The sequence below is a fragment of the Pectinophora gossypiella genome, chromosome 5 (assembly GCF_024362695.1).
Source record: "Pectinophora gossypiella chromosome 5, ilPecGoss1.1, whole genome shotgun sequence".
Taxonomy (NCBI): domain Eukaryota; kingdom Metazoa; phylum Arthropoda; class Insecta; order Lepidoptera; family Gelechiidae; genus Pectinophora; species Pectinophora gossypiella.
In genome coordinates, this window is record NC_065408.1 from 13,308,312 (window position 1) to 13,326,149 (window position 17,838).

The 17,838-nt window shown below is 37.6% G+C and overlaps 1 protein-coding gene across 2 annotated transcripts in view; it reads left to right on the top strand.

The window, feature by feature from the left end:
* LOC126367061 (calcium uniporter protein, mitochondrial) overlaps positions 1–17,838 on the top strand; it is a 187,451-nt gene extending 169,613 nt beyond the window's left edge. For both annotated transcript variants that reach the window (XM_050010454.1, XM_050010455.1), the window contains 4 exons: positions 12,648–12,809; positions 13,847–14,050; positions 14,318–14,425; positions 14,708–17,838. In XM_050010454.1, coding sequence (XP_049866411.1) covers positions 12,648–12,809; positions 13,847–14,050; positions 14,318–14,425; positions 14,708–14,866 — 633 coding nt within the window. In that variant the 3' untranslated portion in view covers positions 14,867–17,838. The remainder of the gene's footprint in view (positions 1–12,647; positions 12,810–13,846; positions 14,051–14,317; positions 14,426–14,707) is intronic.

Sequence of the window (17,838 nt, forward strand, 5' to 3'; positions counted from 1 at the left end):
ACGTGATAAAATATCGCACTTATTATTACATTTTTCATTATTAAAATTCATAAATACGTTACATAAAAAGAAGAAAACGGTTTCTGTCACTTTTAGATCTGTCTATATTTAGTAATCAGAATTCCATAATTTATCTTTGACCTATGAAACTACCCCATTCTTATTTAAGGTAATAGCGTTGTCGTAAAGAGAGGAATACACTAGGGTTCCGTTTAGACTAATTTATGTTAACGATATCGTTGTTTTCCTTCTTTTGCTACCCACTGAATTAATTGTAGGTAAGCAGATGAAGACGTGACTGGTGCTGATTCCATTAGGAAGTGTCTGCAGGAATGAAGGCCATTATCTACTTAAACAGTTATTCATGCAATCACGTCGTATTTCGAACTACTTCTGTACCCACTAACACACTCACAACACGACAACTCCCTACATCACCTTTTGCTTAAATTGTGGTGCACCGCGGATCTTTTTATGTTATGTTTACCTACGTTATTAAATGTAAGTACAAAATGTTAGCATACTGTGAGGTATGGGGCCTGGAGATCTGTAATACAGGCCTTGAGCCTAGTACAGACTCCAGCTCTCATAAGGAACTAAAATTGTATTTTACGTTTTACGAAAATTTGTGTACCTACCTACCTTGTGAGAGAAATAAAGAACTATATTATTATTATTATTATTAGTTAACATGTAACACCTTTTTATACACAACGACATGCAGTTTTCACAAACGCGCTGCTCATGTGAATGTTCCATAAAATGAGGATTTATTTTACATAAGAATTCTTATTACATAAGAACATACATACATACATAAACTCACGCCCGTAATCCCCAATGGGGTGGGCAGAGCCACAAGCAATCAAAGACAACTTGCAGCCACTGTTGATACGAAGTCCAAAGATGGATATGATGAACCTTATGGTGATAAGGGATCAGCCTATCGCCCATAACATTAGTCCATCATGTTAGAGGACACAATCCCTCTGTCGGTTTTTACGACATGCCCGGGAAGAGAAGCAGCTGAACGTGTTCTATGTTTTTTATATGCTCCCAGAACAGCATAGAAGCACATATTACATAAGATGATAATTCAAATTCAAAAATATGCGTATTGTTTAGGTAACATACGTAGTTACATTTTGAATTGACAGTTTTTAAATAACGAACGTCTATTCGCCTAAAACTACTGCAGTTTCTCGCAACCTGTATAGCCGGCTAAAAGAAGCTGCGAGAAAAACAACCTCGGCATAGGGCCTTAGACGCTCTTTAAAAAACCTAAAATATTGTTATACAATTTAGTAATTTGGCTGCCTAATATGTAGGTGCATATATTGTCACATAGTAGAATAGAAGCAGAATAAAGTTATGCTAAAATTTTTTGCATAAGGTCTTTCTACGTCACTGCTGTTCTACATCATGTGACTGTTGTGGACTGCTTTACAATCGCTTTAAATTTGTCAAGCCCAGTGCCCAACCACTGGCTCGGAGCCAGTTTACTAAATTGAGGACCACATTTTTTACGAGGAAAATAAAATACTTTGCTTGAACGTAGAAGGCAGCCGCAAAACCTGCGACCAACTAGTAGAAGTCTAGAGTTGGAAAGCAAATAGGAATAAAATAAAAGCAGGCACGAAATACATAACCCTCTTTTTGATACGCCACAGTCGAGTAATGAAGTATAGAAATTTTCTGATTTGAATGCAAGCTCTTCTGTATTTAAAAAGTTGTTCGTAATTTGTACTAAAAGCTGTGACCAACTATGTAGGTGCATATATATGTACAATATTATATTGTTATAATATATAGAATCTTGTGATGTGGCATAACTTAATGGACCAAATTATCATTCTTTGGTGATGTAGTGAACATCGTAAAACATCGTACGACCGTGCTTCGAAATGTGTACGATAACGAGGATGTTATTTTACTTTAAGAAAGTAAGAAACATTTATTACTTCCGGACACCACAGACACAGACAAACAGGTGCATTACATTCAACACAGGACAGAAACCACACGGAAATCAATACACAGAAAAAAAAACCAAAACAAAAAGAAAAACAAACCTTAATCATAAAAATAATAATAAAAGTATCCTAAATGCAACGCACTGACGGACGGCCCGATCACCTGCGCAGCTGCGGTGGCGTCCGGAATAAAAGGACCTCGCTCAGCATAAGTCGCGGCGTGAGCCACGACGCTGGTATTCTGCGGGCCCTAAAACTACTAAGAAAATGTATCCAAGCTTTTATTACTTATGTCATTTCTTAATTATATTTTAATTTAGTTTCTTATATTTTAACTCTTTAGTTTTGAATTTCATTCGCGCATGTCAGTGGTATATTGTTTACCAATTTGTTTCAATAATGTTTGTTTCTCTACTAACGTTTTTTTTCGTAGAATAAACGAAGCGAGGCTGAAAGTAATGCATCATATGATTTTCCATCGTAAAAAGCAACCATTTATTAAAAATTACCACTTTAAGTAAAATTCCAGCATAATCGACTCAATCTGTGGTAAATTGAAAACCGTGCATTGTCATTAATCATTCGGAAGCGTCATTCATCAATTTTCTTCCAATCTTTCACAGTGACAGTTAGATAAAAAATCACAGTAGACTATATGTATGTTGCGATTCGTATAAAAATTATTACATTTCAAAATGTTCAAATTCCTGATAATTGTAAAATTTTAATGATTTTGTGGATAACAGGTTCACAGATTGTGGTTTTTACGTATGTAAATATTGGTAGCCCAGTTGATACAACGCTTGCCTCTCACTTTGAGGTCGCTGGTTCGAATCACAGGCCTGAACCAATGATTGTCGAATTTGTTTTCGAGTTCACGTTTGGATTATAAATGATTATCACGTACTCAGTGGTGAAGGAAAACCCACATTCCTGAGAAATGCATTTTCGGAGGTATGTGACCTAACCTGTATTGGGCTGGTTTTCCCTTCGCGGGTTGGAAGGTCAGACAGGCAGTCGCTGCTGTAAAAATCACGGACTTGTCAAATCTACAGGTTAGGTAAGCGGACCCTGTGAAAACGGAATAACGCTAGGGGGATGATGATGATGATGATGTATGTAAATATTGTCATGAGCAAAAAAATATCGTGAGGAAACCTGTGTGCTCGAGAAAAATTGATAGATCTTTTTATTTTTAGGGTTCCGAACCTCAAAAGGTGCAACGGAACCCTTATAGGATCCTTTTTTACTATCATTCTGACTATGTACTTCACACTTCCGTTTCAAAGATGGAGCGTAACGAGCATTTTGTGAAAGGATTCATTGTAATACGTCGATTCGTCGATTGCATAAGGAGGGTTAAAAAGGCCATATCGAAGCAATTCATCTAAAAAGCAATATTGCAATTTGACATTTGCGCATATAAAAGTAAGTGCGCAATGACAGCAAATGTCAAATAGCAATATTGCTGTTTGTGAATTGCTTTGAAGTGGCCTTTTTAGCCCTGTTTGTTATGTAATTCTTTACCAAAATTTGTAAATCAGTCAAAAACGAAAATGTGGTTGATTTTTAAACTGTGATAAAAAATATCTTCACATAATGCAGTGTCGCGCACATTATCGACCTTGTTCAAGCCTGTTACTAAATTCGTTAGCGACTGATCAAAGATGCATGTCTGGGGCAGGGTCAGTCTACACCAATGTTCCGGATTCCAAATTCAAACTGGGTGTCAGATTCAAATTTGGAATACATTGGATTTCTATCCGGCGCCACACCCCAGATATTTTACTTATGGAATCTGTGACAATAATCTCATTCTTACCGTGTGTTGCCTAACGCGTAGGTGCGAGGGAAACAGACATATGCCTGTGCTCCTCCTTACTCCTTAGCTGTTTACGGCATTATCAGACTAAAGTAAGACCCAGAGGGGGTGGGGTTAATGTAACTACGAATTGGTTGGCGGAGAGTTATCGTTCATATTTTTGCAATTCTTTCGACACTATATACATACGTCTTCTTTTCACCGACTTCAAAAAAGGAGTAGGTTCTCAATTCGACCGCATTTTTTTATGTTTGTTCGGGGATAACTTCGTCGTTTATGAACCGATTTTGATAATTCTTTTTATTTTAATTTGAATAATGGGGAATTCAAATTAATCCCGGGTGTTTCGAAAAGTAATTCCTAATTGATTTTTAAGTGAATACCGAAGTCCTTTCGTCCTAAAGCTTTCTGTAAAAAAATGCTATTTAGCAGTAAGGGCGCCGACTGTGCTTCTCTTGTCACTTTGTAATTGTTTTTTAATGTTATGTTTATGTGCAATAAAGGGTTTTGCATTGTATTCATTTTAGTAAATGTAGTGTAAACGACGTACGACCATTTTTTATATGGATTTTATACTTTTTATAATATATATACAATCTCCTTATTGTAACAATAAGAAAAAAGAAAATTCATATAAAAATTTTCGGACGTCGTTTACATGTAATTAAGTGTAAGTATTTCTTAATGACGTTTGCTGGCTAGTAGCAAACTTGAGGTCATTGATGGGCAAGTGTGGGCAGTCAAACAAGTTAAAGCAGGTTTAGTCAAAAATTTAGTCATTTAATTCACAAAGTTCTGTAGGGAGAGTTTATCTGAACAAAAAGTAGATATGTTCCCGAAGGAAAAAGTAAAATGGCTTACATCTCGAGAGTTTTAAAAACGTTCTTAATCCTGGCTTTGCTTAGATCGCGGGGAGAACCGTTATGTAACTTTAGTCATAGTATACTTAGTTATAAAAAGTTAAATACCGTTGAACTTAGAACACAAGTCTTTACTTAATAAACTTCATAGGTACATGTATCCTAGTACAGTCATCAGTAATATGATGTACCCACTTGCGAACCCTGTCTCACTATCATATTTGACATTTAATGAGACTTACGGTTGAATTTGTCAAAAAAGTTAATGTGACATGGTATCAAAGTGAATACCATACTCGTGACCGTACATTCAGTCAGGTACATAGAGCTATCGAATTTGTCTTCATGCAGACTTATACAAGAATTTCTCTAACATTCCTAAATTCCCTACAACACACAAAAGTATTTCCGCGTTGTTATTCGTATTTAAATTTAAAATAACACATTGATGCAACTGGGATTCCATTCCACGAGTGGAACGAAAGGCGCTTTTTAAGAATTCAAAGTAGAGAAGACGTTTTAGAGGATTTTAAAAATGTCTTACTTTCTGAACGCATCATCTCCCTAGCATTAACCCGTTTTTCACAGGGTCCATTTACCTAACCTGAAAATTTGACAGGTCCGGTTTTTTACAGAAGCGACTGCCTGTCTAATCTCAAGTTTCTGAACGCTTGCTGAATACAAACAAACGATCAAGGGGTCTAAAAAGGACACGTCAAAGCAATTTACCTAAAACAGCAATATTGCTATTTGACATTTGTTTGCATTGCGCACTTACTTTTATATGAACAAATGTCAAATTGCAATATTGGTTTTTGAAATGAATTGCTTCAATGTGGACTTTTTAACCCCCAAGTTCGACGTTTGACCACTTTTAATGATGAATTTATACAAAAAAAAAATATATCATTTTGACGTTTCGTAAAAAAATATCTCATTGTGTTAGGTTGTTTGCTTGCCTATTACAATCCAAAAACACAACTCTCCCAGACTACAAAGTATCCCAGACTAATCGTAGAAGTAAAAAAAAAGCAATATTGCAATTTAACATTTGCGGATATAAAAAGTGCGCAATGTCAACAAATTATGTCAAATAGCAATATTGCTTTTGAATGAAGGTTAATTGGCTTCAATGTGACTTTATAACCCCCTCCACGGTATATCACAGTATAGCCGCTCCCCGGCGATTCAACCGCCTGCAGTTGCATTATCTCGCTCTAGCGAATAACGGTTCTGAGTGTCAGAAAAGGATAGAAGCATAAGACAGATGCGATGCGACCAGATGTAGTCAACCCTAATAGGTGACCATCCAGACACAAAGTTTCTTTTACAAGACAATTGTGACATTTACATTTGTGACGCAATGTCACCCACACTCATCTTGAAAGTACTTTAGTGTTTAATCTACTTTGTTGTTTCAAACTTTTGTTTAAGTATTTAATTTTAAGCTGGATTCTTTTATAAAAGTATTTAAAGAAGAAGCTCATGTAGATAAGTTGGAAGAAATCTCTTTCTTAGAGATAAGCTTACCAGCCTGTACTATCTGTTTTCTTTGTTTGCCTATTTAATTCGTCCGGGTTATACATTAATTTTAAAATTAACAGTTGTCAATCTGCCCTTTCCCTTTCGGCGGATAAGAAAATGACGGGAATAACTTAAAATATAATTAGGAGGTGCTGTATGCAGGAATCGGGGCCTTTATACATCGATTCTCATATAGGTCATTTGACATGACTTACAGCAGGTTTTAACGGCCTCTGTGCCGCAGTGGTTGAGCGTTGGGCTCACGATCCGGAGGTCCCCGGTTCGAATTCCGGTGGAAACATATCACAAAAATCACTTTGTGATCCCTAGTTTGGTTCGGACGTCACAGGCTGATCACTTCATTATCCGAAAGTAAGATGATCCGTGCTTCGGAAGGCACGTTAAGCTGTTGGTCCCAGTTGCTACTTACTGATGTAAGTATGTAGTCGTTACATGAGCCATGTCAGGGGCCTTTGGCGGCTCAATTACAACCTTGACTAATGAGGCTGGTATTCCACCTCACAACCTACACGATAAGAAGAAGAAGACTGCAGTTTTGTGGCAGTTGACGTTCACTTGGTGTTGGCATCCCCAACAATTCGAATTGCACAAGTGGTCATCCAACAACAAACAGGTGTTGTCAGACATTCCCACGAGCCTACAACAGTTGGATGATATAGAACTTCAAAAGGAAAATTATAATATAAAGGCGCTAGGTCTGTCTATAGACGTACAGGAAGATTGCTTTGTCATAACACCTCCCACAAACATGCATACACAAAACATCACAAAAAGAAATATCTTAAGCCAGATTTCTCGATTTTATGACCCGCTAGGCTTTGTTTATCCGATTGTGGTGAAGGCGAAGGTCATTATGCAGCAGCTATGGCTTGAGAAGATGGAGTGGGACGCATGTCCGCCTCAGCACATACATGACGAGTGGGTACAATTTTCTAATAACCTAGCTTCTATGGACACTATTAAATTAAAAAGAAACATACAGATTCCCTCAGACGCTGAAGCTGTGCAGCTCATTGGATTCGCAGACGCCTCGAGTTCTACGGGCTACGGTTGCTGTGTATACCTACGAGTGGTTCACTCATCAGGTACAGTTGAAACATCCTTACTGTGTTCGAAATCACGCATCAATCCACGCACGAAACCGTTGACCGTTCCGAGGCTCGAACTCAACGCATGTCTGTTACTAGCAAAGTTAATAACCAGAGTGCATGAAACGCTCACAACAAAGATACGAGTAGACGATGTTTACCTATTTTCTGACTCGCAGATATCTTTAGCTTGGCTTAAAACGGAAGTCACAAAACTACAAGCGTATGTTTCGAACAGAGTGAGAGTAATCCAACAGCTCACTAATAGATGGCGCTGGCTATATGTGAATACTCAGGAGAACCCTGCAGACTTGGTGAGCAGAGGAGTGGACGATCCGCGAGTACTAGCTTCCAGCACACTGTGGTGGAACGGACCAGCCTTCCTTCAGCACAGGGAGTATTCATTTAACAATAAAATACAGTCGCCTACAGAATTACCTGAATTGAAACCGAAAGCAGAAGACGCAGATCATGGCGCAGTTATCCTTTCTTGCACTTTAGATCAGTCGCAGGTACTCGACATGATGATACGTAACATTTCAGACATTAACAAAATGCAGCGTATCTTAGCATACATACTTAGATTTTGTCATAATAGTAAGCCGACGAACACAAAAATAAGAACGAAATTTTTGTCGAGCAATGAATTGCAGAGGGCTCTGCTACTTTTAATTAAGCACGAGCAAACAGTCTATTATAACGAAGAAATAAAATGCTTATTGAAAGGCGATCATATTAAAGGCTCATTAAAACCTTTGCATCCATTTCTCGACGAGGAGGGCGTACTTAGAGTAGGAGGTAGACTACACAACTCAGACATTCCATACACACAAAAACACCCTGCTATTTTGCCAAAGCAATCGCGACTAACGCAACTTATTATACGTCACGAGCATTTTCGATTGCTTCATGCAGGGCCCAAACTGCTATTAGCGCAGATAAATCAAAAATACTGGTTAGTAAACGGTATCAGAACGATTAAAAAAGTTATTCATAACTGTTTAGTTTGTTTCAGAATGAAAGCAAACACTGCAAGACAGCTCATGGGTTCCTTGCCAAAACAGCGTGTCACCGCTTCAAGGGCCTTTCAAGTTGTTGGAATGGACTTCGCTGGGCCGGTGCAGTTAAAAAATTCACGCATTAGGCGAGCAACTCTTAGTAAAGGTTACATCTGTGTATTCGTCTGCTTCACAACAAAAGCGGTTCATCTAGAACTAGCTTCAGACTTATCCACGGATACCTTTCTCGCCTGCTTTAAGAGATTTATTTCGCGTCGATCACTGCCCACCGAGGTCTTCTGCGACAATGGGACCGCATTTGTAGGGGCGAGGAACAAATTAGCTGACTTGTACAAGCTGCACGGCTCCGTTGACCACCAGACACAGGTGCAAGGGTTTGCCTCCCAACAAGGAATAAAATTCCACTTTATTCCTGCGTATTCACCGGTGTTCGCTGGTCTAGCGGAGGCTGCAGTCAAAAGTTCTAAATATCACTTAAAAAGAACAATAGAAAAAAGTATACTTACTTACGAACAATTGAATACGGTTTTATCTCAAATTGAAGCCATTTTAAACTCGCGACCCATCATGCCGATTTCATCCTCGGACATTGCAGATTTTAGTTACTTAACACCAGGACATTTTTTAGTAGGAGGTCCACTTGTGTCCTACCCTGAACCTGACATAACGGAGGTTCCTGCTAATAGGCTCAAATTTTGGACTTTGGTTGAGAACATGAAACAATGTTTTTGGAAAGCGTGGCACAAACAATACTTAAACATATTGCAAAGTCGACCAAAATGGCGCGATAGTTTGCCTAACATAACAGTAGGTTCATTAGTTATAATGCGCGAGCCAAATTCAGCTCCTCTGTACTGGCCTATGGCTAGAGTGACTCAGATTTTCCCAGGCGGAGACGGTAAGGTCCGTGCCTTAGAGTTAAAAACGTCCAATGGCAAGACGTATACTCGATCGTTATCGAGCGTTTGTATTTTACCTTTAGAATAAGTTTTATTATTTACATAAGATAGCATAAAACACTTTTCTCTTTTTTGTGTGATGTATCCTAAGATAGGTTTATTCTATAAGAGTTAATTATTATACTATTATTACCATATACATTCATATACCTAATTGTAAAATGTTGAATTAGTTATTTCACATATATGTTAAGCTTGCTTATTAGAGTAAAAAGTAAAAAAATATATCACGTTTCCTACAATTTCATTGAATTTATAAGCTATATTGTTATTACTTTAAAAACAAAGTTAAGATTTGCAAGTTTAATTTAATTACTGTGTTAGTTGATGATATGATATACCTGACTTGTAATATTATTTCGCAGCCATGAGTTATCATGCCATGAGTCATTTGATTTCTTGAGGATAGAATAAGTTGTATTGTATTCTTTTAGTTTAAATTCTCTCAGGCCGCAGCATGTTGGCATCCCCAACAAAATTATATTTTTAATATTTAAGTGTGGCAATACTTGCCCTTCTGAATCTCGAAACTAACGTGTACCTATCGTGTGTTAAACATTTTATAATATAAATTAATAAAAGTGCAGTCAACACTGTCCAGCTGTGTTATTCCTACCTACCATCAAGCAGAGCATCGACCACATCTAGATGCCCACACTTGGCTGGATTAGGGGTATAGTGTGTGAATCGCCTTTCACTAGAGTGTTATCTACCAGTTTCCCAATTTCAGTGCACAAACTGTTTCAGAGCTTGTTTTCCTAGAGCCAATACATCAGTTCCGAAGTTATTGGAGCCGGCGACGTCCGATAACTTACATTGTGTTCAATATTCTCTGTTCTATATTATACATAGGTAGTAGGATACTAGGAACCTAGGAACAACTTTCTAACGTTCCCAGGAAACTACGTACTACTGTAGTCGAGACGATTTGGTTTGGCTAGATCATTTACTTTTACATAGAATTAGAATTTTTTCGCGCTTACGCCGAAAGGTTACCTAATATTTGAAACAATCAATCTTTTTTTATGTGCCTTTTCATCAACATAGCGTCGTATTACTCATAGTAAAATCCACGCAAGCGCCTTTTTCATAAATCACATTCTGATATTATTATTATTATGTTATGGGCGATAGGCTGATCCCTTATCACCATAAGGTTCATCATATCCATCTTTGGACTTCGTATCAACAGTGGCTGCAAGTTGTCTTTGATTACTTGTGGCTCTGCCCACCCCATTAGGGATTACGGGCGTGAGTTTATGTATGTATGTATGTACATTCTGATATTATTTTCTGCAACAAAACAGCGATTTCTTGAGAAACAATTTCTTTACCTGCATTGATTTTATCGTGTCTTTTCCGAGGTTAACAAAAATCACGTCTGAATGCGATTTTGTTCAAAAGGTTCGCCAAGTGTGTATCGCCTCTATATGATGATGACCGCTCTAAGGAAAGATGCAGGATCTGGCAGGAACGGGTACACCTCCCAAAACCTTTTGTTTCGTCGTCCGAGAGACCTCCGCCAGGTCTTGATTTGCCTTGGCTTACCTGGAAGTCTCTAAATAGACTTCGGACTCAGGTGGGCCGAAGTAAGAACAATTTGTTCTGGTGGGGTTTCTCGGATGGCTCTGACTTAAAGTGCAAGTGCGGCACTGTTCCCCAAACGATGGAACATCTTACATCGTGTCCTGCGTGCCCGAACACCTGCACGCAGATAGCGCCAAACTTAACGACACGATAAGAAGAGAAGAATGTGATTTTGTGATGTGGAATAAATTGCTGTGGAGCAATAAGGTCGCCAATTGTGCTGTATGTTTCGTGTACCTTTTTAGGTGCAATAAAGAATATTTTATTTGATGTTACAAAGCGGCGCTTACAAGGTTTTTATTACCAAGCGACATTACGTAGTATGAAAACCGAAGGTCTATAAGGATTTAAGTTAGTACCAACCTGTAAATATATAGAACGATCCCCCAGGCGGCAGACGATACATAAAACATGAGGACTGTGCGATTGGACACCTCACTCGATTGGCCAAATGGGGCACGTTCCGAAGAAACTCGACTAAATGTTGGGGTATTTTGCTCCATCTAATAGCTGTTAGAGTTATAGATTATTCATTAATATGTTTTTGATATTGAAAGCAGATGTTTGGAGAAATATTAAACATAATCTATTGGTAGTATGTCATCATAGTCGATAGATAGGAAAAGATAAAAATGTTTTTTTTTTTGTGTCGTGCATAAGTCTAGAGACACCTAAACCAAGGATTTTTTGTACTTCGTTGACCAGATGACAATTGCAACATAAAAATACCTTTAAAAAAGATTATAAAAATATTAATACTTTACTTTTATTTTATATTCATCGATCTATTTTTTATTGTCGGACGTGTTTGTAACCTTTGTAATTACTTATAGTGAATTATATGCGAAGTGGCAAAACCACACGCATATATAAATACCTACTTTTTAACAAAAGCATACTTACTCGTATATGAGTAGTTATGCTTTAAAGTTGTCAGATCAAATATTCTTTTCCAAACCCCATTGTTTATCTATTGTGTCTGGAAATCTCGGCCTTACTACGCCATTTATTTATAAGATCGTTTATTGCCTAAATACTTCCTTACACTTACCTTTTGAAACATAGGTACCAATTTTCGTAAGCTTTTTAAATGTTACCATCTGGCATACAGCCACGTTACAAATCTGAAGAAAACATACTTTCTGTATGCATAATGCTAATGATACTACTCTAGCTTTAGTGAAATGAATATACCAGACGGAGACTTTGTCGCTCGTATATGTAAATGAGAGATTTCAGAACACAAACATTTGTAAGTTGAAAATAAAGTTAAGGAAACGCAACCTTGGGTTAGTTTGTATCTGTGTTGTAACTTCTATATCGTATTGGCAGCAATAATGTAGACTAATGTGTTCTGCTGATAATCGTTCCGGGAATATCGTAAAAAGAATTGTGTGTTTTTCAAAGTTCTATATATATCCTTTAGTGTACAAATACAGAAATCTTACATAAAACAGTAATTTCTTACAAGAGTTCCTACACTAGCGGTTGATTAAAACTGCCACAGAAACATCCATCTGCCCAACAAATGTGGCAAAACGATCTCCTCTGTTCTGATGGCCTTTACAAGTGGCATTTGTTTATATTTCTGCAAACGCATAATCCGTCCGAATCAAATAACACCTTGTATCAAAGGCGATGTGTAACTGCGCGGCGACTCGATTCGTGCGGCTTGTGTTATGTGAGCCATTTTGGAAATAGGAATATCTGTAGCTTGGCTTAGTCTATGTCTCTCATTTGCCTGTCACAACTGGAAATGATAAACCTAACAGCTTGACCCTAATTTAATTCCAGGAAAGGCTGAGCGCCGAGGAAGTGACGCGACTGAGCGACGTCCGCAACCTGGTCAACCAGTTGTACGAGGCTCTCAACGTGAGGGAACACCAGATTCGCAAGGAGCGCGAGATCAGGGCGCAGTTAGAGAAACTGTCTGCGGAGCTGCAGCCGCTTGAAGAGGTGAGGGATTCAGCCACTGCCTCTGCTCCTCGCGTTGTCCTGGGGGATAAGATGGCCTCATCAAAGCAATCAATCTAAAAAAGCAATATTGCTCTTTGATATTTGCATTGCATTTACTTTTATATGCGCAAATGTCAAAAGGCAATATTGCTTTTTTAGATGAATTGCTTCAATGTGGTCTTTTAACCCCCCTGTTCTTTGACTATCTCACTTATTGACGGTGAGAGTGTTTACATTCTGCTGCAAGTGAGTGAGACTGTTTCTATGCTTGTTTAAGAGCGAGTAAAAACATAGAAAATCCTCAGCTGCTTAAATTCCCGGGCTTGTCATAAAACATGAAGGTTTTTAGATTGGTTGAGAGATTGTACCATTTCTAATAAGGGTGCTAACGGCCTCTGTGTTCCAGTGGTTGAGCGTTTGACTAACGATCCCGAGGCCCCGGGTTAGAATCCCGGTGGGGACACATCACAACAAAAAAAAACACTTTGATCCCTAGTCTGGTTAGGACATTACAGGCTGATCGACTGATTTTCCGAAAGTAAGATGATCCGTGCTTCGGAAGGCACGTTAAGCCGCTGGTTACTACTTACTGATGTAAGTGTGTAGTCGTTACGTGAGCCATGCCAGGGGCTTTTGGCGGCTCAATCATAACCCTGACACCAAGGTTGATGAGGCTCATATTCCACCTCACAACCCACACGATAAGAAGAAGAATAAGGGTGATAATCTGTTATCATACAGATTCTCAATAAGTATTCATTATAGGATTTCAAGTCAAAAATTGCTGCAAGTTGTCTTTTGAGTTATTATGGCGCTGCTTGCCCCGATCGTGTATGTGAGCGAGAATCGTATCACTCAAGGCGGTTGAATTCGGCACAAAAACTCTGAAAGCCGTGAGCGAAGGGCAGCGGCAGTGGCAATACTGAAAGATTGTCACATACGCTTTCTTGGCCAGGTTATTGCTAGTATGATGTGTAAAATTATTGTGTGACATTTATGTTTCGTGCTTTTAATTAGGTTTTTTCCTCCACCCACAGAAACGTATGTCGCTAGAAATGGAGACGACACGCAGGACGTCTGCTCTAACTTGGATCGGGCTGGGTCTTATGGGCGTGCAGTTTGGGGTCCTGGCTCGACTGACGTGGTGGGAGTACTCCTGGGACATCATGGAGCCAGTGACGTACTTTGTGACCTATGGCACCGCGATGGCTGCGTATGCTTACTTCGTGCTGACGAAACAGGTTGGTTGGATTTTATTTGTTGCCGCCTAGTTCAGCCGCTGGTAGGGAGTGTAGTGTTGAAGTTCTATACATAGTACTATTCCTTATTTTAAGCTAGTACCTACTAAAATCTCATAAATTGTTATGATCCGTGCTGATTTTATCTGAAGAAACTATTAAAGATGAATGTGAATTAAAGATGAATGATGAACCTACTCAAACTCAAAAATATCGTTATTCGGTGGGTAATATAGTTACACTTTGAATCGTATTTTTTATATATTTCAGGAGTACGTGTTACCCGACGTGAAGGACCGCCAGCATTTACTGACTCTGCACAAGAAGGCAAAAAAGATCGGATTGGATATCAACCAATATAACCATCTGAAGGATCAGGTGAGTTTTTGTAGATATTTCGAGCTGTCTTTTAACATCGAAATACAGTACCAGTACTTACTGTATTTACCTTAAGTACAGTTTTCACTAGGGTGCAAAGTAGCACGTTAGCTCTAATGGTGACTCCGAGCGACGGAAAGGTGTGTAGTATGGTGCCGCACTTTCATTTTTAATGAGAACTCGATGGCTGTTATTGAAACAACGAAATTGCTTCGACTCGAGGCAACATTATAGATAGACCCCTAAATCATTTAGGAATAACTCTTTGCTCCATTGTTTCAGGTAAACAAATTGGAAAAAGACCTGCACCGTCTGCACGATCCTCTTCAGATTCACCTGCCAACTTCCTACGTAGAGAAACTCAAAGAAGACAAGCGTTCCCCTCTCTCCAAGATTAAGGACATGCTAGAAGAAACGGGAAAGAAGATGAAGATCACGTAATATTGGCTGTCCCTCCGCCGCCGCGACTGGTAGGCGAACAACGGTTGTTTAATACAATGTACACACTTGGACGAATATTTTTGAGGTTATGTTCGGAGTTCGCGGAAAATGTTGAATCGGGTTTGAATTATTTTTGATTTAGAAAGAGAATTTTTTGAAAGACTGATTTTGAAATGATTTATTTTTGCTTAAAATCAGCTCTAGATGGTTGTTTGTGTAAACAACCTACTGTAGACGTAAACCGCTACGCGCACGCTATCGTCAGTTGTCGAATGCTTGTTTCTAGCGTAGAAAGAAACAAAACTGTGTCCACAAAACGGCAACGTTGCATTTGCCAACCGTCATCTTGGTCCTTGAATCGTCATGCATTTACCTTGCGAGACGTTGCCGTTCCGTGGATATAAGGTTACAAGTGAGTGTAAGATATTTTTGAGGTTATGGGTGATAAAATGGAAGCTGATTTACGATTAAGTTCTCAGAATATACTCGAAGAATAAATCAAGTAACTTCTAAATAAGCTATTTTCCAGTCTTCTCAAATCAAAAAGTTCATAATATTCTTAATCAGTCTAAATCATCTTAAAATATAATTATACAAAATGATACGTAAACTTAAAAATAAGTAATAACTTAACAAATTTCTCCGTATAAAATATTCGTCCAAGAATTTAATAAAATGTAGCTTGTTATTATATGACGGACGTTGCACTTTTCTCTGATTTAAAGTTAACTGTTACGAAGTAATTTTTTGAATATGTCTTAAACTGTAGCCTTTTTACATTTTTAAATTTTACTTACGATCATTCTATTTATTTATTAGTTTCGATTTTGAATCCGAAAGCTGGCGGCTCTAAATTATCAAAAATATACATTGTGTGTTGCATCGTTTTGTTTAGGTATATCAAAATTTGCAGCACAATGTATACCCAGCTTAAGATTCATAAACTAAAGCCGTAGTATTGTAGTAAGTACCAGCATTTATGTAGTCTTGCCATACGTAAGTAAAATTTAATTTGTAAAAAGGATTTGCCAAAGTCTGATAACACTGCTATACGGTTAGCTTGTGTAGCAAGAACTGTTCTAGACTTAAAAAAAAAGTTTGAAATGCCGTGTTCTTAACCTAAACAAACTAATAACTAACCTAAAAATATCCAAAAAGTATGAAAATTTAGTCATTTTCCAAAAAAGTTTTTTCGAATTTATATTACTTACTTACAACTATATTATTGGCATTTCTCCTTTTTGGAAACTAGGAAATATAAATTTAGCACGTATTTATGTTACCATTACTAGCAAATGAATACTTGGGACTTAAAAAAGTACAAGTTGCGATCGTCACCTTATATATTCTAGCTTAATACGGCTCTAGTAAAATATATTACGTTTGTTTAGGAAAATGTGGCTTCTTTTATAGTTTTAATTAATTAATGTTTTTGAAAACATGCTCAGTATAGTTTCCTATAAAATTTAAGACGTGTGAAATTTAATTTTAGTGACTAACTAAATAGTTACCGCACAACTAATCAGTCAATCATATAAAACAAATTCTTACGTCGGTATATCTAATTTTCTGTGCCAATTTCGGTTTTGAAGGTTGATATTTAAGTACGTTATAGTCAAACTATCGAACGCATTATTCTGCCAAATCTATATTCAGACACTCAATTGCAAAAATAAAATGACCTCATGCACACGCAAATAGTATATTTCTCAATAATTCACTTTTAAATTTTAATTACTCATTTATACCAATTTATCGAACTGGTACTTTGTAACGTGACTTTAAAAACATAATATAAACCCTCCTTTTCGCTTCGCCATAGTAAAAAGGGGAAATCACTATCATTGTAAAGATATCTCTGCGGACTCTACCAAAAAATATTTGTATCTCGGGCACTGACTGAGACCTAAAAACAGCCTGGGCATTTAACTGACGAACAGACATCTATATGGGAGGATGATTATAAACCAGGTGGCCTTTGCGGGATCTACCACCGCTGGTGGGTTAGTTCAGCTGTCACCACAAGCCACCAGTGGTTTAGGGTGGACCGCAATGGGGTAGACCAATACCACTCCAAAGATGGCGATCGGCCTTCTAGGCGCCCGGCTTATTGGCCATTTACCCGATCTGCCCTATGGCTAGTCCGGGCCTGTATATTTCAACCTTCAAAAAAGAATTAAGCCAAAACAAATAGTCGAACGTACACTGTAAGTATCCACCGGCAAACAAAAATATCTCTTGATCCTTTGAGAGCAAGGCAAGATTTGGATCATCAGATCATCACGGTAATATAAGTAGTAAATGTTCTAGTCTCTACTAATTATATTCTGTTTTATTGACGACATATGATTAAGGAAGTAACGATAAGCGCGTAAATGTCTACGAGGATGATCTATATTGATGGTTTTACCATTCAAATGTGTTGTAAACATGGTCCTCCTTATCGCATCTGACAACCGACTATGGTCCTTGTTTAAAAAGACATGCGATAGATAACAATATTCATTGCACATGGACAAACCTTTTGACCTTAGTGCCACTACTGAATGCCGTCTATTCTGTAAGTGGGACTAACAGTTCTTATTCTGGAGTAAGAACTAACTCAATTTAGAAGTTCTTCCAGAAAAGGAACTGTAATTGATTATCGTTACTTTATTATCATGTATAACTATTAGCTAAGGAGATAAACTGTGCATTATTGTTAATTTGTAATAATTGTAGAAAAATATGAAATATTTAATATAATAAGTTCAAAGAGCACAAAACTTGTGAGTAAATTTTGGTCATTATAAAGTAAAATTTGCACAAAAATAGGATTTAAGCTATGGTGCTTGCAGATTAAATTTTTCTATAAATTATTTTACTGTTCGAAAGCTTTTAGTGATAAATTGAGTTTTAATTAAATCGAATATTATGTTAAGGAGAATTTTGCTGAAATGTTGATTTATTATTAAAATTGAATTGAATTTTTA